The sequence below is a fragment of the Pecten maximus genome, chromosome 9 (assembly GCF_902652985.1).
Source record: "Pecten maximus chromosome 9, xPecMax1.1, whole genome shotgun sequence".
In the NCBI taxonomy this organism is placed as follows: Eukaryota; Metazoa; Mollusca; class Bivalvia; order Pectinida; family Pectinidae; genus Pecten; species Pecten maximus.
This window is the reverse complement of record NC_047023.1, coordinates 17,248,464-17,275,916: the sequence shown is the minus strand read 5'-3', so window position 1 is coordinate 17,275,916 and position 27,453 is coordinate 17,248,464. Positions and strand designations below refer to the sequence as shown.

General features: G+C 35.5%; 1 protein-coding gene across 1 annotated transcript; it reads left to right on the top strand.

Annotated features, from left to right (window-relative positions):
* The first annotated feature begins 10,349 nt into the window (after positions 1 to 10,349).
* Positions 10,350 to 25,893, top strand: LOC117334737 (mesenchyme-specific cell surface glycoprotein-like). The gene is made up of 10 exons (XM_033894530.1): positions 10,350 to 10,543; positions 11,111 to 11,374; positions 11,743 to 11,926; positions 13,068 to 13,212; positions 14,438 to 14,552; positions 15,040 to 15,222; positions 16,757 to 16,822; positions 20,031 to 20,278; positions 21,916 to 22,130; positions 25,755 to 25,893. The coding sequence occupies exons 1-10, from the start codon at positions 10,357 to 10,359 to the stop codon at positions 25,849 to 25,851; spliced, it is 1,704 nt and encodes a 567-aa protein (XP_033750421.1). The 5' UTR covers positions 10,350 to 10,356; the 3' UTR covers positions 25,852 to 25,893.
* The last annotated feature ends 1,560 nt before the right edge of the window (positions 25,894 to 27,453 follow it).

Here is a 27,453-nt window from a genome sequence, read left to right as displayed (position 1 = left end):
GATCAGATCAGTCTCACCATACACAATCTGTGCCTTATCAGAGAGATTCATCAGCCTAACTGCCACGTTGTTTTTGGACTGCACAAGGGGTCCTTGCCAATAGAACCTGTCGGATCTGAGGAATTGCTCGATCGGCTTTACGACATCTAGACCCTTTGGCGTCATACCCCTGCTTCAAGTTCCTTACCAGGACAAAGGAACTCGAATCTTGGAGTAGCCCTGAGGCACCCAAATGACTCTTGTGCAGATGCGCAGTATTTCTTTGCTGACATCTACCACACCATCGTGAACCTTCCGAAAATTCAATCCAAAAATACCATCTATGCTGATCCCAACCACTCTCTAATCAAAACATCTGACCATCCAAAGCAAACGAGCTTTCCTTTGACAGGGTAAGATCACTTTCCCCTACCACTGCCGCTTTATACTTTATGATTTTCAATTTCGGTCTTTTGCCGCCAACAAACTTGTCGTAAAGCTTCGTTGACAAGAGGGAGATAGAATGCCCACTATCCACAAAGAATGCCGCTTCGGTCACTAGTAGCAAAGTTTTGACGTACAATCCTGCTTCATTGGCAACAGTACTTACTGCAATAGAATGCTTGACGCTAATTCCTAACATCTGCCGGTATTCCCGACGCGTCATCAATCGATTTGTCTAGTCGCAGATGCTTGTTCTTTGGCAATGGTACTTTCCAGTGCTCAGCAATTTTTCTAGATATGGTGCCTATGACCTCTCTTTTCCTTCAGGCAGTCCGTGTTAGCCTTCATCATTTCGTCACTGGCCTGTTCTGGTACTTCCTGACGACTGACCGTCGCACTTGTATCTCTTAAATGTCCCACGGTCAAAGTGTCTTGTAATTGTCGGGGAGCTGTAAGGTAAGCAAAACTGTCTTTGTATTGCCTGAACCATCTCCAGGAACACTTCTGATTCTTTCTGTCGCATTTCCCTGATCTTAACCCTGTATAGATCGGTTGGACTTGGCGGTGCAAATCTTTCTTCCAAAGAGGCAACCAGTGTTGCATAGTGTTACTTGTCGTCATCTAGTAAGTCTCCTAGAACACTCTGTGCTTGTCCACGTAAACAAACAGTCATTATACACTGGCTAGTTCTTGGATCGGAGGTGGTGATGTAAGATATCTCACGTTCCTCCTCTGTGAGAAATGCGCCACACCACGGCTTCCTGTAGGGTATATCCGATTCGTTTATACCCAATAATCCTTGTTCAGTATCAACACATTTCACCTTGAGCCGCGCCCCTTCGCCAGATGGTACATGATTCGTTGCCCCTACTAGCGATGGGTAATATTCATTTATACCATGACAGTTCAATGGCGAGGTGGTATCACTAATCTTCGTAGCCGTTTGATAAAATTGTAAAAGATGGCGGCCCCAATGGAAAGGCCAAAATCTCCAGCTTCCCTTCTCTTTTGTGTTGGGCGTTAATTAATCAAACTAATTTATCAAACTTGTTGAACATTTTGTGTGTTGAGCACATACAGATTTCTAGCCGCCATATTGAAATACATGTATGTCAACAATGAATTCCCTACCTGAAAACGTGAGAGAAAGTGTGAAAATCATTGCTGATATCACTGACCAGAGTATGATAAGTGAAGTTGTTGGCCAACTGATGAACAATACCTTGTTTAAAAACACGTTAATAGCCAGTCTCGGTATTAACCAGCTTGAGGCCAAGATTGATGCACTTGAACAGCGTGTCGAAGAGGGGGAGCAATACTCCCACAAAAACTGTCTAAAATTTCGAGGCATTGCTGAACATGAGGGTGAAAGCACGACCTCGCTTATTATTGACTTAGGTGTAATGATAACAGCCTCAGACATCAGCAACTCACATCGTGTAGGCCCGAAATCTACCACCCACCCGAGAGACATTATAGTACGTTTTATTTCGTATGCCACTCGGGCTGCAGTGTATGGCGGAAGGTTTACTCTATTCGGTAAACATAACCAACCATCCCCTGAAAAAACCCCATTCGCCGATGTCGCACGTAAAAAAAACTCCATTCTATCTGAACGAAGCCCTAACAAAACAGCGAGCGGCTGTATATGCGAAGGCCAGGTATCTAAGATCTATCGGTACCTTTACCGGGACATGGACTCAAGATGGCAAGATTATAGTTCGTAGTAGAACTGGTGGTAAAGCCTCTGTTACGAGATTATGTGAACTCAATGAATACCCCGACCCGCCGTCTCTACCACTTAGGAGAAAACCCGAGGTTGCCAATAAACCTTCCCTGACCCCTCAGCAAGGAACCCCATCTCGTGCGTCTAACATACCCGGGACCCAGAGACACATAGCTAAAGCCCACAGACCTACTCACAACACTCCAGCTAAGAGTGTCACCTCACCTGTGTAACCATCCTATGGACAGAAATACATTCATTTGTTTATATATCATGTTTCATATCTGTTGTTATTTTCCCCGTCAAATATAGGTTAATATTGATATATTTTTCATTTATCTACTGGTGTATCCTGACCATCAATATAAGTGTACACCCGGTATTCTACAAATCTACGGAGTAATGTCTGTCATGTTGTTTATACTTTTCATTAGTTGTTGCCAGCATGATCGAAGTCTATCAATATCTATGTTTTATCTGATTTCCTGTGGTATACCGCATATTTCATTTGTGTGACCCCTATTATACAGAAGTCTTGAGATTTCTTTTTCTTCTTTTATAAGTTGGTTGACATTAACAACTATATTGAATCTTAAATCTTTATGGACATGTAAACAGACATGTCAAATCGGATATTTTATGCATATATTGACTGTCAATATGGTTATATATTTGCAAAAACGATTCATTTGTCATTGCTTTTAAGTACATGTATAAAATTTACCGATTGTGTGAATGAGAAGATTTTGCTACAATTCATATTTACACCTTATCGCGGTATGATAATAATTGTATAAAAACTGTACCTGATGTAAAAAAAAATTACAACTTTATCGCTAGTCATGTCATAGCTGTCATATACATCTGTTATTAATCTGTATATATCCTATTGGTGCTGCATCATAACTATTTTGTCTATTAGTTTATAATTCGAGAAATGCATTATATTTGTCTCTCTAACTCTGTATAATCAAGGGTATTGAATGTCTGATTATCTCTCATTCTTACTATAAATAATCTACGTGTACATATAGCAAGAGCAGTGTAATTCTGTATGAAACTATAAACACTGATCTGTCAATATCTGTATTTTATTACAAAATAATCCAGTATGTAAAAGTTCAAACATACAACTGTACATACCTTTGTAAAAAGAATTTAACTCCATCACTATAAACCGATTTCACTACACATATGTTCACAGTCTAAACTGTGGATGTATACATTTAGATGATTTGACCAGTTGTACTCAGTGATATCCCACATAATAATCGATAATAGAATCGCCAATCTTCTTTGGAAACTAAACTCAATAGTACTCAAAAGTAATTTACTCCGCCAGATGTACTGCTTTATCAAACCAATATAGTAAAAAAAATGGCATTGTTTATTCATAAATAACCCAAAGACTTGATCAGACCTAGCTATTCTTATTTGTAATGTTTTTGGCTTATTTTTCTCATGTGTAAATGCTCACCAATGACTGTTTTGTGCTGTTAGATACTTTTAATAACAAATGCGTACAAAATGTCACATTAACGAATTTATTGGCAACGTACTTGATATATAGATCTGTTTCAATTACTTAATCCTTCTAAAGGTAAGATTGCCATCTGACCCGTTTCCCTGACCTGTGTAAGCCGATGCGCGCGTGCACTTTGTTATCATAGACGCGTCCATTCCCCAACAGGTAAGAAAAGGATTGTTATATTTTGTCGTCTGCTTTTAAATTATAAGATATTATTACAGGGTCAGTGAGACGGGTCATCCCATTCGTATATCAATATACCGATGCTTCATGTTTGTTTCTCTACTATCATTTTTATGGATCCTATAATTTTATGTAAATGTCTAGTTTCTACACACGTTTGTTTTTAATGTCTACCTTAGTTTGTTTTTTTCATACTGAGTTTTTTCAGAATATACATAAATGTACATGTCAATTGCTCCTCATCTGCGCTAAAACTGCACATTTTTACATTGGCATTTTTGCTAGAGTCACCCGCTGCTCCCTCTGCACCATGATTCTACTTTACCGTTTCTATATGTTTCTTGACAATGGATAAAATAACATTTTTTCGTAGTTCAGAGTGTGCGGAGTGTGACTCTCGTCAATACATGTATTCTGGTATCGTTAATGACTCTCTGACTCTCCCGACGTCTATTGATATATGTTGTCCTCTATTATTGAAAACACTTTTAATGTTATGTGCACGTGGTGATATTCATCCAAATCCTGGGCCTAATTATGATATTAATAATTCACTCGAAAATATTTCTTTATGTCATCTCAACATATGCTCTCTAAGGCGCAAAACACATCTTCTCGATGCTGAATTTTCTGATGTCGATATTTTATGTATTTCAGAAACTCATTTAAACGATACTATTCCTGACTCAGATATATCTCTTGAAAATTTTGGTAGTGTGTTTAGGAAGGACAGAATTAATGGTGGTGGCGGTGGCGTACTTATATATTCCAAAAACAATACTATCATTAGTAGACGACATGACCTTGAAACTGGTGACCTTGAACTTTTATGGGTAGAAGTAATTACACACAGTAAACACATTTTGATAGGTTGTATTTACAGACCCCCCAATTCAACAGTTAGTTATTGGAGTAAACTTGAAAATAATCTCGATGCTATTTCTGATTTACAGCGGGAAGTGATACTGGTAGGTGATATTAACCAAGACATGACGAATATCAATCCAAATTCTCATTTTTCACGGCTTCTATTAAAATTTGGATTACAAAATACTATTACTGAACCTACCAGGATCACCCCCACCTCCTCTACATCAATTGATATCTTAATAACTAACAATTTGAACTTTGTTAAAAATGCTTCTGTACTCCCTCCCTCTTGTAGCGACCACTCCCCGATTTGTGCTAACTTAAATTTTAAAACTGTTAAGAAACATGCTTTTAAGAAAACCCTTCTGTACTTTCATAATGCTAACTTTGAAGCAGTTAATGATTTCCTAAACTCTGTCGATTGGAACATATTGTTAGAGGGTGACATTAATGAAGCTAATTATATCCTTACTAATAAAATTCTAACTGCTATTGACTTATTCGTACCTAAACAGACAGTAACAATAAGGCCTAATGACAAGATTTGGATGACTAACGAAATAAGACTTAAAATCAGACAAAGAAACCGTCAGCATTCTAAAGCAAAAAACAATAATACTCAAGCCTCCTGGAACAATTTTAAAACAATTCGTAATCAAGTAATTTCTCTAGTCCGCGAGGCCAAAGATAAATACGTATCTAAGCTAAGATCTTCTCTGATTGATAAAACTATCCCGCCTGGTTTGAGACGGGGAACAAGTCATGCCATTTTGTATAGTGAATCTGGTCTTATTCCACTTTCTAAGCGTCGACATCTTCATCAACATATTCTGTTTTATAAGATTTTTAATAAATTATGCCCTGTTCATTGTAGTGAATCTATTTTACCTTATATGAACACAAATAATATTGCTTACCCATTACGTCATAATATACTTTTTGATGTGCCTCAGGCTAGAACAAACCTTTATAATACAAGCTTTTTTCCTAAAATCATGTCTGAATGGAACAATCCAACTTTTCTGTTTCCCTCAATGTCCTCTTTAAATACCTTAAAGCGTGAATTCTTGCAACATCTTGACTTAGATCGTGATACACAATGTACTACTGTTTTTAAAAACGGTGGAGATCGAAACATTAATATAAATTTATGCCAGTTAAGAAATTCTGTGAGTAATCTAAATGCAGATTTATTTAATTCTCATTTAAAAGATACCCCTGCGTGCAACTGTGGCTATCCAGTTGAAGACTGTTCTCACTTCTTTCTAAACTGTCCTCTTTTTAACATTGAAAGGCAATCCTTTTTCAACTCTCTAGCTGCTCTGAGTGATCATATGCTGCAGAATACACAATTATTTTTTTTTGGGTTCTTTTGATGTGGATACTATTTTAAACAAATCAGTTCTTGACTTGGTTCAGAGATTCATTGTCGATAGACGATTTTCTTGACTCAATACTGGAAATTGTAAATTTATCATAACTGTTTTTTCTTCACTTTTATGTCAATATCATAATGCAATTTCTCGCTTGAATATAATAATATACATGTATTGGAATCTCTTTGCAGTTATTAGCTATAGAATTCATATTTATTTTTGGTATGTACATTATGTTGTATATATATATTATCAAGAGAGGGCTTTTATAGGCTTGTCCTGTTGCCAATTCCCTTTGTCTATACCATCTTGACAATAAAATATTCTGAAATGAAAAAAAGTGTTGGGCGTTAAATTCCGGACTTTGTTTAGTATCCCATTTCTGTTTTGTTTCAAAATTAAGATCTGTGTCTCAATTGCACGTATATCATCATTAATATTTTTCATTTTTCCTAAATGGCGATAATAGCGATCGACTCCCAGGATCCAGGATGGCTGCCAATCGATATGTTCCTTATCTTTAAGTCGAGCTTACACAAAACTACATGAAAAATTGAAAACATATTTTAGTTGTTGTTGTTTTTTTCTTTTTTTCCCCCGTTTTGATAATACAACTCTAAGGACAAAGGAGAACCTATAGAAAGTTTGGTTAGAAAACCGTGCAGTTCTTTATGAGAAATAGCAATAAAATTGCCACCTGTTATCCATTTTGTTATTACAATCTGTCCAGAATTCCAAAACGCATAGCAAAGGTCGAAAGGAAACGTTCAGAAGAAAGAGAATGATCCATGGACTCTTTTCTAAAAAAAAAACCCCCACTCTTCAGCTGTCAAAATCTTAAATGGCCATCTGTTTGCCATTTTATTCTCTATAGTTCTGAAAATGGACAAATAGTTATCTATGAATGAAAACTTGAGAAAGGTCATTCTGGTCGTTTTTAAGAAATAGCGAAAACAAGTATTGTATGCAGACGGACAGATGGATGGAAGTATGGAACGCAAACCACAGACGAAGGCAAATTGAACAACCAACTGCCTGATGATAGTAGGTTAAAACAGTACATAATGCTCTAATTCTTCGTTCTTCCATGAGCCGGACATAATGTCATGTCGATGTCTATGAGAACTCTCCATCTGTTTGTTAGTTAAAAATACCGGCGATAAGAACCGTTTTGGATATCGCCGCAAAGTCGATCCTGCAGGCACCATTTAGCTCGTTCGCTAAGCATCAGGTAAGTGTAATGTAAATTTCGATTTCATTTAAGATTGGTATCCAAATGACACATATTGGGAATGTTTTCTACAACTAACTCTATGTACATGAAACTACTTCCTGTTTTATGGCATGCCAAAATGTAAAATAATACATTTAAAAAAAAAATGACCTTAACGGCAAAACTTTTGCCCTAAAGGTTAAATCATTCATTTATTTGTTGTTGTTGTTCACTGGTGTTTACTAACCAGTAAAGAAAAAAAAAGCAAAAAAAAAAAATAAAAATAAAAATAAAAAAAATGAAAAAATAGAAAATAATGTCCTATTTCTTCTACATTGTACTTTTGTATTTACATTTTGACATTTGTTATTCACATTATATTTTTTAAATATCATCATCGTCCTTTATTGGACGTTGTTAACACTGATGGTACGATCTGGCAACTGATGGAATAGCTAAACAGCCGCGTTTGTTGGGAAAGGTTTGAACTATTGAAATTGAACATAATAAAGGTCCACTTTTGGATGTAAAGAATACATGTATATATATATATATATATATATATATAAAATACAACAACAACAACGATTATGATCATCAACTGAATGTTAATATCTAGCTGGAGTGGCGTTCATGACTCTCCATGGGATGTTTTCCTTTAGATTTTTTTCTTTGACAATTTTTATGAATGATAGTTTAATGTGAGCTGGCAAAGTGATTAACTATCATGGAAATACAATTTTGCCAATACTCCTCTTGTCGTTATTCTCTTAAATTGGTCTTGATTGGGTTTTTTTCAGCAGCACATTTTCATGTCTTTAAGCTAAACATTTTTCTTGAATGATCTGGATGAACCGAATAGGTCTTCACATTCACTTGCAACTTAAAAGAAACTTTTCTCGAATTAAATACGTCTCTTTGTATTCCATTAAATGATAACTTGGCTTGTCATACACATTTATATTTATTCCGAGAAAAAGTTTTTTTAAAGTAAAAATACTATTTGATGGATACAAACTTCAACTTCAATCTTATGATTATTTTTCTAATGTTAGAACAATATGGCCAGAGCTCACAACCCTTTGGCTAGATCCTCAGGGGGTTTCCCTCTTCCAATACCCACTGACCGTGTGTATATAACATTTGAAAACCCACCAGACTTAATCTGGTATCATATATGGACTATATTCCTCCGTATATACAGAAGATTGACAACACCCCAATCGACACCGCTAGTGAAGTGGATCCCTCCAGTATCCGTGAGTGGATTAACCCTGGTGGTTCCGTATATAGAGTACCCTAACCTGCCCTCCGTAGTTAAGGTTAGTGGGACCTAACATCTTTTTGGGATATAAGATGCCTGGACTGCATATTCTTGAGCCCAACTGGTAAATAACTACTGCTGTCTCCTTCAATGTAGTCTGCAGAATCACATGTTCTGGCATTCATATCACCAACAATTATAAAATCACAAGTATCTGGAGTTGAATTGTCAATCTCTAAAATCAAATTGCTTGAACGCTCAATTGTATCTGCGCTAACAAACGCCCTTCTACTAGAACTAACAGGCAATACACAGTACAAGCATAGATAAATGTCATTCACAAAACCGAAAAAATATTTTGACAATTCTAAAATAATGATGTAATCAGAATCCCTACTAATAAGCTTAATACATGTAGAGATTGTATCTCTAACATAAAAAATAAGCCCGCCGGAATCACGTTTCGTATTTTTTTTTTTAAATATTTATGTATAAGATATCTTCCAAAAAGGATATATGTTATAAAGTTTATTGGCTATCTTACATGAAACATTAGAGTATAAGATATAATATATCACATACTATATCTTATATGATAAATATATCTGTATTATATAAGGGTAAAGAAGTAATTCTAAGTGTGGGCATGCAAAATGTCAATTTGTTTAGGCAATCTGCCCCTTTATCAAGATACATGACACGTGACATGTACAAAGCCATGCTGACAAACCTTTGCAAGGATCTAGTGTTACCCGTATTATGACCGTTAATATTACTTATTTGACCCATATGTATCATATAAGATATCTTATATATATAATATATAAGACTTCTGATAAACTTTAAATAGGATATATTATAAACATATACCATAAACATTTAGGGTATCTCGTACACATTGCAAGGTATCTTATATAATTTTGTTAATTATCGGATCAACATTATCTATGAACAAGTGACAACTTGGCTTGCCATACAGAAAGACTGGATGATAGTTTATAGCTAAGTTAAAGTCAAATCACCACAACTAAAATTAAAGTGTCACCATCATAGTCTTTGTCAATACTCTATTGTTTCCCGACAACCATTCTACCTGTAATGATATATTTACATTATACCTATCATAACATACTGAAAACGTACAAATTTAAGCGGTAGTATTATTTTAGCGATTTTCGCACTTGAAGCATTCCGCTAACTAATGAGTGTACTGATTGTTGTTTCTGTAAAATGATTTCCGTGACAAGTATTGTAGGTGCGTCAACTCATCGTTGCGCTATTTGTTTTTTAGTTCGGGGTTTGATTGCGTAAAAGTAATACATTTTACGTTATATCACCATTATTTGGTGACGAGCAGGATCATTATTACTTAAATTACAAATTTAAAGAAACTGATTTTGGATTTGAGATTACTGAGAGCCGTGCTCACATGTTATTTCCTACCATTCAATGTTGATGTACGTTTTTAGTTTCACTTTCTTTTTCCAGTTATTTCAATCTCCCCTACAAACCATCTCTGGATGACCTCGACACATTTCACTATCTCGATATTAGACCTCCTACTCATGAATGTTGAGTGGCCGTTCCAATGACTGTCGTATGAATTATTTGATTTCGCAAGCCAACACAATGCTATACGACTGTCGTACGATACGTTTAGGCATAGTCAAATTCCTAAGAACAGCCCTGTCTTACAATGCCTTTTGATTTCATCATGAAATATCTCGCCCAGACGACACTAATTTTATAAAAAAAATATTTTCAGAGGTGAGCATGAAGCTGTTTATTGCTTTATCGCTGCTAACTGGGCAGACTTTGGCTATTCTGAACCTGACTCAGATCTCCTTCACCAAATTATCTGGATGTCAGGCCGACAACGGAAACACTGTCGATGCGATGTTTCAGTACGGAGCCGTTAAGGCAGCCTTCGAAGAGACCTACAGGATGCTGTACATAATAGGTTAGTACCCGGGTGTAATATTGTCCCTTGCATGTTTTACACTTGCTCGAAAGTTAATTCTAAACTTAATTCTCAATCCTTAACTCGACTCTAAGTAGTGAGCAGACTCAGAATTAACGATTATGTATAAAAATCAGTTTACACTCTTCGTTATTTCTGAATATAGCATTGGTTTGTAAGCAGGTGTCGTTGATATGACAGAATAAACAGTTATAATGTAAAACCATGCCGTAGACGTTATGTTTCGTAATTCAATTATAAGCAAATAACAAATGAGATTTTATGATCGCAAGTAATTCATATTGCTGTCCAAATATGGGCACAAGATACATGTACAAACAAAAGTGTTATATACGCACAGTAAAAGTTAGCTTAAGGATGGTTGAAATTTTGCAATTTTAAATAAAAGCGTATGTTTGTGTGTTTGCAAAAAATATGAAATCAGATCACAATTATCTTTATTGATTTCATTTTAAAGATATATATAGTTGATCATTAGTAGCTTAAACGGCCTTTTTACCATGTTGTATTGCAATATCATTATATTGTTTGACCATATGCGATTAGGGCGTCCACCCAGCGGAAGTACACAAAAGAATGGCTGCTTGCGGATCTTCAGCGGCTTGGACTCAGGCCAGCCTACGGAACAGCTTTCTATGCAGCTTGATAACCCGTTAGATGGCGAACTACTAAGTATAGCTGCTTGTAGTAATGCCATTGCCCTGTCCTTTTCCGGAAGTAACCCTGTATCCGAGGGTCACGTGCGTATGTACCATCCATTCCAATTCGGTCAAAGCACACTGGAACCAATCTCAAACGAGCATACATTTGGTAGGTAATATCACTTCCGGTTTGGCTGTATTTTTCAATTTCCGGTAACAGTTAATGATTTAACATTTCCTGTATAATAGCATCAAACAAAAGTGTTTGAATACATTTGACTGTTAATTTAAGATTAACTTTTAAACGACAAACGCATCAGCGTTGTTTTTATTACATTATCATTTAGGTGATATAGCAGAATAATAGAGTTTTCTTCAATAGGACCAAGTCAGGAGGACATTTCTTAACATGTTTGAAATTTCACAGAATCAAATTTCTGCTACAAATACTATGCAATAATGATTTCCTCCATTATCATTGCATTTATCATTCCATCAAATAATAACTGGATCAAAATATCTTTATTTGTCACATAGTTGGTCCATACCCTAAACACATGGCATTCACCAGTGACTGCAGTAAGATAGTGGTTGCAAATGAGGGTATTCCGGGTGTGATTAACGGCCAGCTGGTGGATCCCAATGGAGCAGTAAGCATCATCACTCGTAATGATGGAGGAAACCCCAGTGTGAGCGAAGTTCTATTTGACGTCGTTAACGGGTTAGTTTCATTGACATACTTATGAATTAGTGGTACTAAAATGTTAATTAACTAAATATGAGATGCAGTTTTTAAATTGATGTTTTTGATATATAATTTTGTATAAGCACTCGGGTTTCTATTACAGATACATACATTTAAAAAAGGTAAACAATTCTTTTGTCAATAAGAGGGAACTCTCGTATATCACAAAAAGGGGGACAATGCAAAACAAGTCTAAACTTTCTACAAGCATTTTGCCCTGTTGTTGATCCTTGTCGAAGGAATTCAGGCGACAAGACACAAGATATTTGACCTCAGTAACATGCCCCAGTGATGGTATCTTGATGGACGATATGGCAAACACAACCTTGTGTCAAATACTTCCTCATTTGTTTGGCTTTCAGCATCTACTTGATATATCTATGTTTCTTTTTGTTGAGTTTCTGGTGGTTTTTAAAATTGATGATAGAAATGCTTGGAATAAGTTAATCATTTAACAGTTGACCATATAAGAAATCATGTTTCCAGATACTTTTTATTTTATCTTATAAGACTGGCCGACCTATGCATAGAACTATTTGGCGTATGCCATCTGAAAACCCAGTTTTCGAAAATTGATGTCGCATGGGACAGTCTGTATGATCGTTATATTTTAGTGTCCAGTTAACATAATCAGCCTATTTAATGGCGCCGTCGTCTTTAATGCGGGTCACCTTATGGTGCCAGTTTACTGAAATACCACAGACACGGTGATGTGACATCACTTCCGGTTTATTATACTGACCCTAGTATTCTATTACGAACCCCGCAATGTAGACAACATGTACAATTAGTTCACTTAATCTACAGGAGTCCTTTTGAATCGATAACTTTCTTATATCTGCTATGATAAAATTAGCTATTCCTTCGTCATGTTTGTTGTCAAATCGTAAAGTTGTAAATGATTATTGCTATTTACATAAATTTTCATATTTCAAATTTTATTTAAATGGGTATAAATATCACATCATATTATTGCCAAACGATATATTAAAATAATGTTCACATGAATTTATTTCAGACTCACAATGATTTTTTTTTCACAACAGAAATTTATTTTCTTTTGATATTTTCTGATGTATTTTCGTCGTCACATTAATTAAGATTTATCTTGATTCAGAGATAACACTGCTGCTTACCAACAGCGGGGTGTGCGGTATGTATACAGAGGTGACAGCGGGTTCACTAATACGTTATCTCAGGACCTGGAGCCGGAGTTTGTCGCTATCAATGTTGACGATAGCAAAGCGTATGTTATACTTCAGGTAAAGTTATGTATATTGCTTATATGGTAAATATTATATCATCCTGGTAGGCGCAACCATGTTTTGAACCTTTTTCAAAAAAGGTTTTTATTTGTCATTGATATGCAAATCCTTTGTATAAATACACTGGATAGCACTGCAACTGTATCGTTACTGTTACAATACGGATAGCCTCATCTTCTATTATACTAGATAAGTAAGCATGATTGTCCTGGCTACGCTATTATGTACACGTCGTTTCCAAGGTAAATTTCCTCCATCTCCCTAAAGTTGACACCCTTACTCAATTTTTACGGAATCTAACGTAATGCCATGGCAATATCTGGTGCAGGAACTGCCTGTTTGTATTTATGGGTGTCTCATCACCCCATGTTTTGACTGACTTTGGGCACATATCGTGCCATGTAGGGTCTACGTTGTGGTATAAAGAAGAAAAAGTTCGAATAAGTTCGAATATCTATTCAAGAGCAACTTAAATGTTTCAAAATATATCTAGTCAAAACTTTTTAGGAAGAAAAAACCTTTTTCCTTGTCATATCATATTTGTATGATCCTTGAGTTTTGAAGTGATTACCATGAGTCAAAGACAGTAATATTGTTGAATTGTTTTCTCACGATCTAACCCCTGCATTATCAGACCAAGGGTCTTACCCCTATCCACTTTACTCAAACGCGGTATTTCGCTTTGCAACCTGTCTGTACTGTTCTAATGTTCAGTTTGGAATGCTTTACCAGGACATATTGTTTAAGAGTACCCCGTATGCACGCTTTCTTGAAAAAAAATCTGCTGAAAGCATGCACCGTCGAGTGGGGTCACGGTCGACTGAATTTAAACATTTTCAAAGTGCACGAAAATGTTAGCTCAATGTGAAATTTAATTAAATTTAGACGATGTGTCTAAAACTTGTATAAAAAACCGAACTTGCGTTTCTTTTTTCCGCTAGTATATATTTCATTTATTTTAGTTTATTATTCATTTAGATATTTCAACCCAAATGTTATGACACCCTTATAAAACTAAACATTATTTTTTAATATATTTACACACGGAAATAACTTGTTCAACATTGGCCATTGGGACTGGTTGTCAGATCGAACGAACTAAAGACATACACGATAGTTGTCCCCTTTTTGATGCAAGTTAAGAATGAGATACAGTAAAGTCAAAAAATGATTAAACGGTTACGGTTTAAAGTAAAGATAATTTATCATCATTTCCTCACAGGAGAACAACGCTTTGGCTGTGATTGATCTGTTGAATAATAATTTGTTGGACATTTACGCCTTCCCAGAGAAAAACTGGGCCAATTACCAGCTGGATGCTTCAGACACGGACAAACGTATGCATAAAAATGTTATTTGAATATTCCAGTCATTCCCATCCGCTGCACAATATGATATATTATATATATCATAAGACAATACGTTTGCAATATGTAGATGACAGCAAATGGTTACTGTCCGCCCCTTAAGTTCTGTAAATCACGTTTTATCAAACAATTATATCTTCAATGTTGAAATAATGGTGACAATACCATTCTAATAATCCATTATAATCTAATAATGTTTTCAAATAGAAAATCTATTAGCAATAACAACCTCTGCCTTATATGGAATATAGATATGTATAAATATCAGAAACCTAAAAAGGAAGAATTTTTCACCCGTGACTAATATTTCATCAATTATCATATATGCAGTATATTTATGTACTTGTTGCTTTATTCAAAATGGTAAACGTCCTAACCTTTCTTACTGTTAGGTGTTCCAGACTTGTTTTCATCGTCACATACATGTACTTAAGATTCTTTAGCATTTTCTCTGCAGAGTACCAGTTCGGGCATTATGATGTGCGTAGCTTTGCTCAACCCAAAGTCATGCTTGTAACAAGTCTATTCTCTATCCCTGGCGATGCTATCATCACTGCAAACACGGGTGCCCGTAAATCCTTCGACTTTGGGAGTGCTGGCAGCTTTTCGGAGGGTACACGACTGCGAACACTAATGAATGGTTTGTTTATAATAAAAGCAACTGCAATACAAACATGGGTCAAATCCGTGTAAGGTCACATTCTCAAAATGGAAATTTAAAAAAACAAATGATATCTCAACTTATATGCTAGGTTTTCTGATAGCATAGTCCTATCATACAACACCTTATGATACATTAATATTAAGATTTTGTCAAGGCATAGACTCTATGTCATCTTATTCTAGTTAGTGTTCGTATAATAAGTTACCACATTTAAGTATGAAAAAGAAAATGTCCAGTTTTGGAATAAATCCATTTTAGCCGCCTAATACGAACATTTAATTATGACTATGTCAAATTGTTTAAGAAATAATTAACGATGATTCGTGTATTGTTGCAGGATATACGAGGACGAGGATAATTTGCAATTAAATTAATAACGAAGGCCGCAGGCCTGAGTTATTAATTAAAATTGCAAAATATCCGAGTCCGAGTTGTATATCCTGCAACAATACACGAGTCAAAATTGATTATTTCTATTCTACCATGTACTGTTTAGTTCTGAGATCGACCTCTTTCTAATAGAAAAACGGCAAAGAAACCCCGGGAAAACCTTGTAATTTATTCCTTTAGTATTGCATTATTTGTTGATGAAATATACATTTCTTTACAGGCACTACAGTACTACGATCAAGAGCATCTATCATATGCCATTGATTTTGAAAATTTAAAAAAGGGATAAAAAGAAAGAAAAAAAGAAAAAAAGGGGGCCTCCGTAGGATTCGAACTCGCGTCGTGATAAAAATGTAATAAAAGACTAACCCATTAGCCCACTCGGCTATAGTAACCTTATATGAAATATGTGAATATTAGATATATAAAATTGTAACAGCCGTGACTCACGAGCGTGTATTATTGGCACGAGCGTGTATTATTGGAAAAAAATACATGGTTTTAAACCAATCAAAACTGGCGTTGCATAGCAAACATGGTAGAATAGAGAATAACTTAGAATAGCTCCGTATGCCATTTCTATGTTCCAACGAAGACGCACCAGTTCCGAATATGCATACGTTGTTCATTCGTGTCTTTTCTCTAATAATTATGTTTTCTCTAATATCCGAAATTGATTTAATAAATGTATAACTATTAGCCCAATGTCTTTCTGTGTTGAAACACTTTTTTACACCTTCTAGTTATGTCTTGGATGAGAGCAGACCCACAATTAGGTCATTGTTTTAAATCTAGATTATCATGGTAGCGCATCGGTTGAGATACTTGTAGGTAAGAAGGTGAAATGAGACACTCACCATGGTCTGATGGAGTTCCACTTCCAGTTCGGACTTTGAAATGTATGGTATCTTCTGTCCAACCACGCGGGTTTTCTCCTGGTTCTCTGGTTTCCTCCCACGGTCAAAAGTCTCGTTTTCATCCGGGCCAATAGGCGCGATCAATGCTTACTTAAGTTGACGTAATTTGTTTTATTGTAAAAATGAATTAAGTTTACACTTGCATAAGGGGTTATTGCATCCAGAATTATTTTTGCTTTCTAATCATTGTTTTCCCCCTTCAGATCAAGCACTATCACCAGGGATCAGCCAGGCTTTGGTGGATGCTATCAATGACAACAGTAGATTAGGTACGTTCAAGCCAAGCAACCATTCTTTATAATACTAGGAAAGACTTTCAGTAAGACAAAATCTACATAAATATGTAAATAATACCCGAAACGATAATTAGCTTGGTAAGTTCATGCCACATATGTAATCTTTATAATATCAAGACGACGTCGGTTCAGCAAGTTCATGCCACATATATAATCTTTATAAAATCCGGAAGAAAAATCATGCTACGTATCTGCTTTTCATAATGATCCGAGAATCATAATATCGGAACGAAAAGTTAAGCTTGGTAAATAAGTTCATGCGACATACATTTAGCTTAAAATGTTCGTGTCACATATCTACTCATCATAATATCCGGAAATACGTTTAATTAGGTAAGTCCGTGTCACATATCTACTCATCATAATATCCGGAAATACGTTTAATTAGGTAAGTCCGTGTCACATATCTACTCATCATAATATCCGGAAATACGTTTAATTAGGTAAGTCCATGTCACATATCTACTCATCATAATATCCGGAAATACGTTTAATTAGGTAAGTCCATGTCACATATCTACTGATCATAATATCCGGAAATACGTTTAATTAGGTAAGTCCATGTCACATATCTACTCATCATAATATCCGGAAATACGTTTAATTAGGTAAGTCCGTGTCACATATCTACTCATCATAATATCCGGAAATACGTTTAATTAGGTAAGTCCATGTCACATATCTACTGATCATAATATCCGGAAATACGTTTAATTAGGTAAGTCCATGTCACATATCTACTCATCATAATATCCGGAAATACGTTTAATTAGGTAAGTCCATGTCACATATCTACTCATCATAATATCCGGAATACGTTTAATTAGGTAAGTCCATGTCACATATCTACTGATCATAATATCCGGAAATACGTTTAATTAGGTAAGTCCATGTCACATATCTACTCATCATAATATCCGGAAATACGTTTAATTAGGTAAGTCCATGTCACATATCTACTGATCATAATATCCGGAAATACGTTTAATTAGGTAAGTCCGTGTCACATATCTACTCATCATAATATCCGGAAATACGTTTAATTAGGTAAGTCCATGTCACATATCTACTCATCATAATATCCGGAAATACGTTTAATTAGGTAAGTCCATGTCACATATCTACTCATCATAATATCCGGAAATACGTTTAATTAGGTAAGTCCATGTCACATATCTACTCATCATAATATCCGGAAATACGTTTAATTAGGTAAAGTCCGTGTCACATATCTACTCATCATAATATCCGGAAATACGTTTCATTAGGTAAGTCCATGTCACATATCTACTCATCATAATATCCGGAAATACGTTTAATTAGGTAAGTCCGTGCCACATATCTACTCATCATAATATCCGGAAATACGTTTAATTAGGTAAGTCCGTGTCACATATCTACTCATCATAATATCCGGAAATACGTTTAATTAGGTAAGTCCGTGTCACATATCTACTCATCATAATATCCGGAAATACGTTTAATTAGGTAAGTCCATGTCACATATCTACTCATCATAATATTGAAATACGTTTAATTAGGTAAGTCCGTGTCACATATCTACTCATCATAATATCCGGAAATACGTTTAATTAGGTAAGTCCATGTCACATATCTACTCATCATAATATCCGGAAATACGTTTAATTAGGTAAGTCCATGTCACATATCTACTGATCATAATATCCGGAAATACGTTTAATTAGGTAAGTCCGTGTCACATATCTACTCATCATAATATCCGGAAATACGTTTAATTAGGTAAGTCCGTGTCACATATCTACTGATCATAATATCCGGAAATACGTTTAATTAGGTAAGTCCATGTCACATATCTGCTCTTTATATCCGAAAAACACCGTTTAATTAGATAAGTCCGTGTCACATATGTACTCTTCACAATTTCCGGAAATACGTTAATTGGGTAAGTCCGTGCCACATATGTACTCTTCACAATTTCCGGAAATACGTTAATTGGGTAAGTCCGTGCCACATATCCATTCTTCATAAAATCCTGAAAAACGTCTTGTCAGGTTAGCTCGTATCAAATATCTCTTCTTTAAAGAATTCATGAACGATATTTTATTAAGTAAACGCGGCCTAAATATCTGCTTTACATAACATTCCGAAGAATATTTTCATAGCATCCAGAGCGAAATTTAGTAAATATCAGAAAGTGAGTTCAAGGTAAATAGCAAATATCAGAATCAAGTTCAAATCAATCCAAGTTTCATTATCAAGATATATATATATATATGGTACACCGATGATTATAATAAGAAGTTTCAATGTTCAGTTATATTCATTGTTTGCTTCTCACTTGATTTAAAACAAATAAATAAATAGATAAAAATAGATAAATAAACAAATAAAAAGAAGCAGACAGTATTTGAAATAATTTGCTAACTGCTACTACTGTATTTGTAGAGAAAACGGGAATTATAGACAGGTTAACCAAATATTTTAATAACATTGGTGTTTCGCATTAAGTTACTGGACTGGTTGTTTCATTTCCTTTCCAGAACCGTACATCAAGGTATCCTAGCTTCCTGTCGTAGGCATATGTATCCTCTTGATACAATTAAAAAGATACACGGAATTCAGTCTTTACATCTTGTAGAGATATATTTAATCTTGCCGCCTTGTGGTGGTTACATATTGGTACGCTGTAGCATATCCCCCATCACTATCATGACTTTGTCTGTATTGAAACACTTTTGTCATAACACTGGGTTATAGGAATAAATTTTAATCTTCAATTAAGGAATATCTAAACCATTATCATACCCAATTGTTATCTACAGTATTTGGATCAACACCAGGATAATTTGATAATTCTAAAGCGAGATTTTTTTTCGCTATTGGACAGCTGGAAGATAATTTTTAAAACTGAAAAGTGCATGATTCTTTACAGATTATTTTCGTTTTATAGAAACCTGTCGAAACATCATCATGACCATTCTAAAATACTTTTCCATCGCTGGTATTTTTTGCAGAGATTCATCATATCTTTCTCTTTGTGTTGAAATCTGTTTGTTTAAATATTCTCTTTTCGTGCCCTTTAATCTTGATGAAACAAATCAGTTGTGTCTCTTCTGTGATGTATATAAACCCTTATTTAGTTTATTTGTATGCCTTTGTTTGATGGATTTACATAGATATATAAAAACACTCATTTTAGGGAGATTGTACGCGAGTGAAAATGATGGAAAGAATATCAACAACAACCTCATCGAGACAATTTACTTCTATGGGTCACGTGACATGGCTATGTTATCCGCAAACTCGAGTGGACTCTTCGATCTGTTCAGCAGTGGGGACGAGTTGGAAACATCTGCCGCCGCGCAGTACAACGACGTGTTTAACGGCGACACAACTAGTACCAACTCTGAACCAACATCGGAGATGGACTCAAGATCAGACGATATGGTCAGTTTATTTTGACACAATTCTCTACTTGACTAATCAATCAGCATCAAAATTATATCCAAAGGTGTTTTGGCCCAACCAATGATTTTCCCCCTATAAACCCGAAGGTTATTCTTTTATGAAATGAGCCTAGTAAAAATCGTGTATAACCAAAATAACAAAAACAATTGCAAACTGTATGAATCCACAGCCATGTAGCGGATTATTTCAAAATTTACAAGCAAAATGTTTTTCATACCCCTATGAAACTAAACAAAATTGACATCAACCCTTTTGATTAATTTTTGAAAAATGATTCTTAAAATTAAAAAAATGTTTTATGCAGAATTTAACTGCTCTTTTAAGGGATTCTTTTTCACAAATCAATACACGTCACACTTTTCGCGCCATTATCGGATTTTTTTTCATAGAGGTATGAGAAAAAAAACCCTCATCAAATCAGAAAGCCGCATTATGCATACAAACAATGAAAAAATGATAAAATAACAGATAAACACCATTAATAGATAATTTACCAAATAATAAATTCAGCTTTTAAAAAATCTAGAATGGATTTGTTTCTGAGATGCAGTATTTGTACATTTTTACCATTGTTCTAGAGATTTATAATCACTCAAACAAAAGTGCTTAGTGCTTAAAAGTCGAGAATTACCTTTTCCCCTTTTCAATTCAAAATTTATCTCAGTAAATATGGCTCAATAATAAACTGTTTTTTGTCTGCCCTCGAGAGGAAGCTTCAATGTCATTAAACCATTTCTGTATGAATTGATCTCGAAGCCTTTGCACTATGTTCCCTTTCAAAAATTAGCTTGTTGACCATAGACATAGTTTGATATGTTCATAGAGAACTGAATCCAGTATCATTAAATATATTAAAACATTTAGAATTAGGTGAAGAAATTTGTTGCTTTTTATATATCAAGTTGTGCTACATGATAGATAATGCTAAAACGTGCCCATTCTCAGTTTGATTTCTATTTCTAGGGGTACCTTTCCAGCTTACAATATAGTTCGGATTACTACCATTACTAATCCATATATGTTTGGTCATTTCATCTGCTTTATTTGAAAGAAAAAAAAAAAAAAAAAAAGAAAAAAAAAAGAAAAAAGAAAAAGAGATTTAGCAAATTTTTATATTTTAGACATTCGGAAAAGAAGAAAAAGAGGTCAATAACGGGTGTATATAGTAAAAGTTATACAAACTTGATATATTTTCTGACTTTGTCATAAATACACCTAGCAGATGTCGAATTCATTCTTATCCTGCCTTACAGAATGATTTTATAGTACATTCTATAACTAAGAGGATATATCTGAATTAACAGCAATTATTATATTTACATACCGCGTTTAAAAATGTGTATATCATTGTTGATATAACATTCTTTATCATGCCTCTGAGAAGTATTTTTACTATATCAATACATGAACAAGAATTCATTATATTTATATACTTCAGTTTGACATTTATACTTTATTAAGATATATGTCATTTATAGATAATGAAATTGTTGCTGAAATTGTTATATTGACATATCTTCGAGGGCTATAAAGAAACTGACTTTTAGCCTAATGCTTTTTTCATGTTATTCATATTACTTTTCACCTAAGGCTTAATCCATGTTATTCGATACTAGGGTCCAGAACCAATGGCCATGGCTGGTGGCTCGTTCGGATCATCGGATATCCCATTTCTTATATCCGGTAGCCGGAATGGCATCATATACATATTTACACTAAGGACAGGGTTCCCCGCACTGGAGAGCTTGTATCGAGCAGGGAATCAACAAGGCACATGGAATACTCTGTACAATAACGACCAGATCGGCGATAACATCATCTCCGACATGGGGTATGTACATTAAATAGCACGTGCACATACACAACAGAGAATACCGATAAATTAGCTTTAGCTGTAATTCGAACTCAAAATCCATAGAACGAGGCCAAAACATCAATCAAAATGCACGGAGATACTTAAAAGAGCATATAGATAATAGGATTAGAAAGGTAGGTGTAGTCCGGTTCTATGTCAAATCCGGGTAACATTCTTAAAATGAGAACGAGGATGATGATAAACGGACATACGTAAAAGGTACATAATTCACCGATTGTCATGTTTCAGCGAATGTCGCTCGAAAATATTGCATTAAATCATAATTGCTCTTCCTGTGTATATTTCAAGAGCATCATGAATGATATTTATGTTTCATAATACGACCTTACACCAGTTCAAGACTCATTGCAATTGCATTCACAGGACGGTGACTTAATTGTAGATAACGGTAAAACAGTATGACGTGATTTTGGCGTGCGTTGGGCGTGCGTTACATCAGAGCTTTACACTTAGATCACATATATTGTCTATACAAATCAATCAGTGAAGCTTTTGGTTTCGTGTACAAATGTAAACGAAAAACAAAATACTCATACGCAGAGAATACTGACAATGATACTGACATAATGATACTGACATAATGATAAGACTGTAATTCTAACTCAAGTACAAGGATGGGAGATCAGGTGTTTCGATTCCGGTTATCATCCAATGATTAATTCAATTCGAAACAATGATTAATTCAATTCGAAACAGACTTTTGCCAAGTAAATTTGTTAACGAGATCAATAAATGATATTTTACTTTAGCACGAGTTTTATAATATATAATCTCGTAAGCATGTTCACGAATGCAGTTTTTAGCCCACCATCATCAGATGGTGGGCTATTCAAATCACCCTGCATCCGTGGTCCGTGGTCCGTCCCTCCGTCCGTCCGTCCGTCCGTCCGTCCGTCCGTCCGTCCCTCCGTCCGTCCCTCCGTCCGTCCGTAAACAATTCTTGTTATCGCTAATCCTCAGCAAGTACTGAAGGGATCTTTCTCAAATTTCATATGTGGGTTTCCCTTGGTGCCTAGTTATGCATATTGCATTTTGAGACCAATCGGAAAACAACATGGCCGACAGGCAGCCATCTTGGATTTTGACAATTGAAGTTTGTTATCGCTATTTCTGAGAAAGTACTGAAGAGATCTTTCTCAAATTTCATATGTAGGCTCCCCTTGGTGCCTAGTTATGCATATTGCATTTTGAGACCAATCGGAAAACAACATGGCCGACAGGCAGCCATCTTGGATTTTGATAATTGAAGTTTGTTATCGCTATTTCTGAGAAAGCACTGAAGGGATCTTTCTCAAATTTCATATGTAGGCTCCCCTTAGTGCCTAGTTATGCATATTGCATTTTGAGACTAATCGGAAAACAACATGGCCGACAGGCAGCCATCTTTGATTTTGATAATTGAAGTTTGTTATCGCTATTTCTGAGAAAGTACTAAAGGGATCTTTCTCAAATTTCATATGTAGGTTCCCCTTGGTGCCTAGTTATGCATATTGCATTTTGAGACCAATCGGAAAACAACATGGCCGACAGGCAGCCATCTTGGATTTTGACAATTGAAGTTTGTTATCGCTATTTCTGAGAAAGTACTGAAGAGATCTTTCTCAAATTTCATATGTAGGCTCCCCTTTGTGCCTAGTTCTGCATATTGCATTTTGAGACCAATCAGAAAACAACATGGCCGACAGGCAGCCATCTTGGATTTTGATAATTGAAGTTTGTTATCGCTATTTCTGAGAAAGTACTGAAGGGATCTTTCTCAAATTTCATATGTAGGCTCCCCTTAGTGCCTCGTTCTGCATATTGCATTTTGAGACTAATCGGAAAACAACATGGCCGACAGGCAGCCATCTTGGATTTTGATAATTGAAGTTTGTTATCGCTATTTCTGAGAAAGTACTAAAGGGATCTTTCTCAAATTTCATATGTAGGTTCCCCTTGGTGCCTAGTTATGCATATTGCATTTTGAGACCAATCGGAAAACAACATGGCCGACAGGCAGCCATCTTGGATTTTGACAATTGAAGTTTGTTATCGCTATTTCTGAGAAAGTACTGAAGGGATCTTTCTCAAATTTCATATGTAGGTTCCCCTTAGGTGCCTAGTTATGCATATTGCATTTTGAGACCTATCGGAAAACAACATGGCCGACAGGCAGCCATCTTGGATTTTGACAATTGAAGTTTGTTATCGCTATTTCTGAGAAAGTACTGAAGGGATCTTTCTCAAATTTCATATATAGGTTCCTCTTGGTGCCTAGTTATGCATATTACATTTTGAGACCTATCGGAAAACAACATGGCCGACAGGCAGCCATCTTAGATTTTGACAATTGAATATTGTTATCGCTAATTCTCAGAAAGTAATGAAGGGATCTTTCTCAAATTTTCATATGTAGGTTCCCCTCGGTGCCTAGTTATGCATATTGCATTTTGAGACTAATCGTAAAAACAACATGGCCGACAGGCAGCCATCTTAGATTTTGACAATTGAATATTGTTATCGCTAATTCTAAGAAAGTACTGAAGGGATCTTTCTCAAATTTCATATGTAGGTTCCCCTCGGTGCCTAGTTATGCATATTGCATTTTGAGACCAATAGGAAAACAACATGGCCGACAGGCAGCCATCTTGAATTTTGATAATTGAAGTTTGTTATCGCTATTTTTCAGAAAGTACTGAAGGGATCTTTCTCAAACATTTTTGTAAGTTCCCCTTGGTCTGTAGTTCTGCATATTGCATCTTGGGACCAATAGGAAAACAACATGGCCGATAGGCAGCCATCTTAGAATTTGACAATAGAAGTTTGTTATCGCTATTTATCAGAAATTGCTGAAGGGATCTTTCTGAAATTTCATTTGTAGGTTGCCCTCTGTGCATAGCTATGCATATTAGATTTTGAGACCAGTCAGAAAACAAGCTGCCCGACAGGCAGCCATCTTGTATTTTGACAATTGAAGTTTGTTATCGCTATTTTACAGAAGGTACTGAAGGGATCTTTCTCAAATTTCATATGTCGGTTTCCCTTGGTCCCTGGTGTTGCATTTTGGGACCAATCCGAAAACAACAGACAGCCATTATCGCTAAATCTTAAATTTTATATATAGGTTCCCCTTGTTTGAAAAGTACTAGAGGGCTGTTTCTGAATTTACACAGATTAGTAAGACTAAGAGGAAGGGAAAAGTAGAGAAAAGATCAATCTGACATGGAACCTATAAAGATCATTCAATGGTGGGCGTCAAGATCCCTCTGGGATCGCTTGTTCTAATTTCAACGATTAACAGAAAGGCATATTTTAACTCCCAAAATAATGACGTGACATCATATATCTATGACGTCACATTTGAAGATTTTGTGGAACAATATTACATTGTCTCCAACGACTTGTGTTACACTTTGTTTTTATCAATGTATTTTATGTACTTTATCTACCAAAACACAGTCAGGTGCAAAAATGCAAGTCGAATTTCATTATTTCCAAGCCAATGTTTGAGATAACCAGGGTTGTATAATACAGAATACCACTTCTATTACAGGACAATGACTAAATCAAATCATAAATTATATTCTATTTTCATTTCAGAACTATCGAGAAAGGTATCCTATCTGCCAATCCCTTCATCTATGTGATATCGGAGGCCTCCGGATCTTTTTCTATCTATGAAGTTAGAGAAAATTAAAGACATTCCATACCAATGAAAATTAAAAGAAATCTATCGAAATCTTTGTGTGATTTTATACTACCATTAATGTATTTTCACCCTTTCTTCCAGTTTATACTTTTTAAGCACTCATCGTAGCAGTCTAGATGCATATATATGTGTGTCAATGTTATACGCAACTAATAATTTCTAACCATACGGCTGTAAGTACTATTATAAACTGTAACCCTCGTGTAGTCTGCCAGAGCACGGAAGGGGTCACGTGGTGTAGATTTGACGGATAACTTAAGTTAAAACTTTGTTTTCATAATCAGTATAGTATTCAAAATAAACAAACATTATATGCGTAAAGGATTCGAAATTTTGTCAAGCGACTATTGGACGACTCTGTTTTATACTATACACATAGAGACATAGAGATATAGTATATACATGTATGTAAATAACGTATGTTGTATATTATACGGAAGAGGATTGGGAGGTAGGAGGAAAGAGGTGCAAAGGCAGAACTGACTGAAGTATATTTTGTAAATAGACACATGTCGATGACATATCAACGAAGTTTTCAACATATAATGAACTAATTGCATATTGTTACCCTCACTGTCCCGGATACATTACACAAATAATAAACTCCAATCTTCTGGTACTATTTTGTATTAGACTTGAAGGTAAGCATAGACGTGTGCCTAGCTCAGAGGCTTACAATGGAACTGACTTGAAATACAAAGTTTACTCAATATACCATTTACAACACAAAGGAATCCCTAATGATTACAAAATGAAAATTGGCATGAAGTAAAGTTACGCTGTTCTTAATCCAAAATTAATTAACTATCGTTATCTGACATCGACTGTGGTCACAAAGCTAGGTGTCCTGACAGATATGAAATTTATTACACTGGCTGCACGGGATAGCCCGGGCAGCATCTAATTGTAAAGATAACCGCTACATCCATGAAATTGAACTTGACCTCAGGGGTCAACTTTTACTCTTAACACATATCATAAAAAACTTTACATGCCGACCCTTAAGTAAGTGCTGCATCTCGGACAAACGAATGGCCTTTTCCCCTCTGCGACCTTGACCCTATGCGTAAACTCTCTGATGTGGCTTCATCTTCCAATTGTGAGGAAGGAGGAATGGTCCGTCCAAGAAACTACTTTTATCTTTTTAGATAGATGTGGCTCTTTGACCTTGTGGCAACGTACCCGAAAATTATTTCTCGGCATACTATGCATCCATCATACACACATATGTATAAATCTTATGAATATATATCAAATTTGACTTACTTGCCTCCAACGAGTCTGAAGATTTGGCATGGTCAATGATCTAGATAGATAATACGTGTCTTGTGGAATGGCAGAATGATTTAAGAAAATACTTTGGTCGCGGTCTCTACTAAGGTGTTATTAGTCCCGTGCTGGTGAATCCGGGGGACTATGTTTCTTCGCCGTAAGTCTTTTTAGCACGTATGTACGCAACGCCAAGTTTGTCAGCGCTCTAGCGGTGTTTACGACTTTAAGGAAACTCTTTGTAAGCGTTTTAGCAGCTTCATTCCTTGAGGGATTCTGATCAAACTTCACCCAATTTGAAGGATCATTATTTCAGACAAG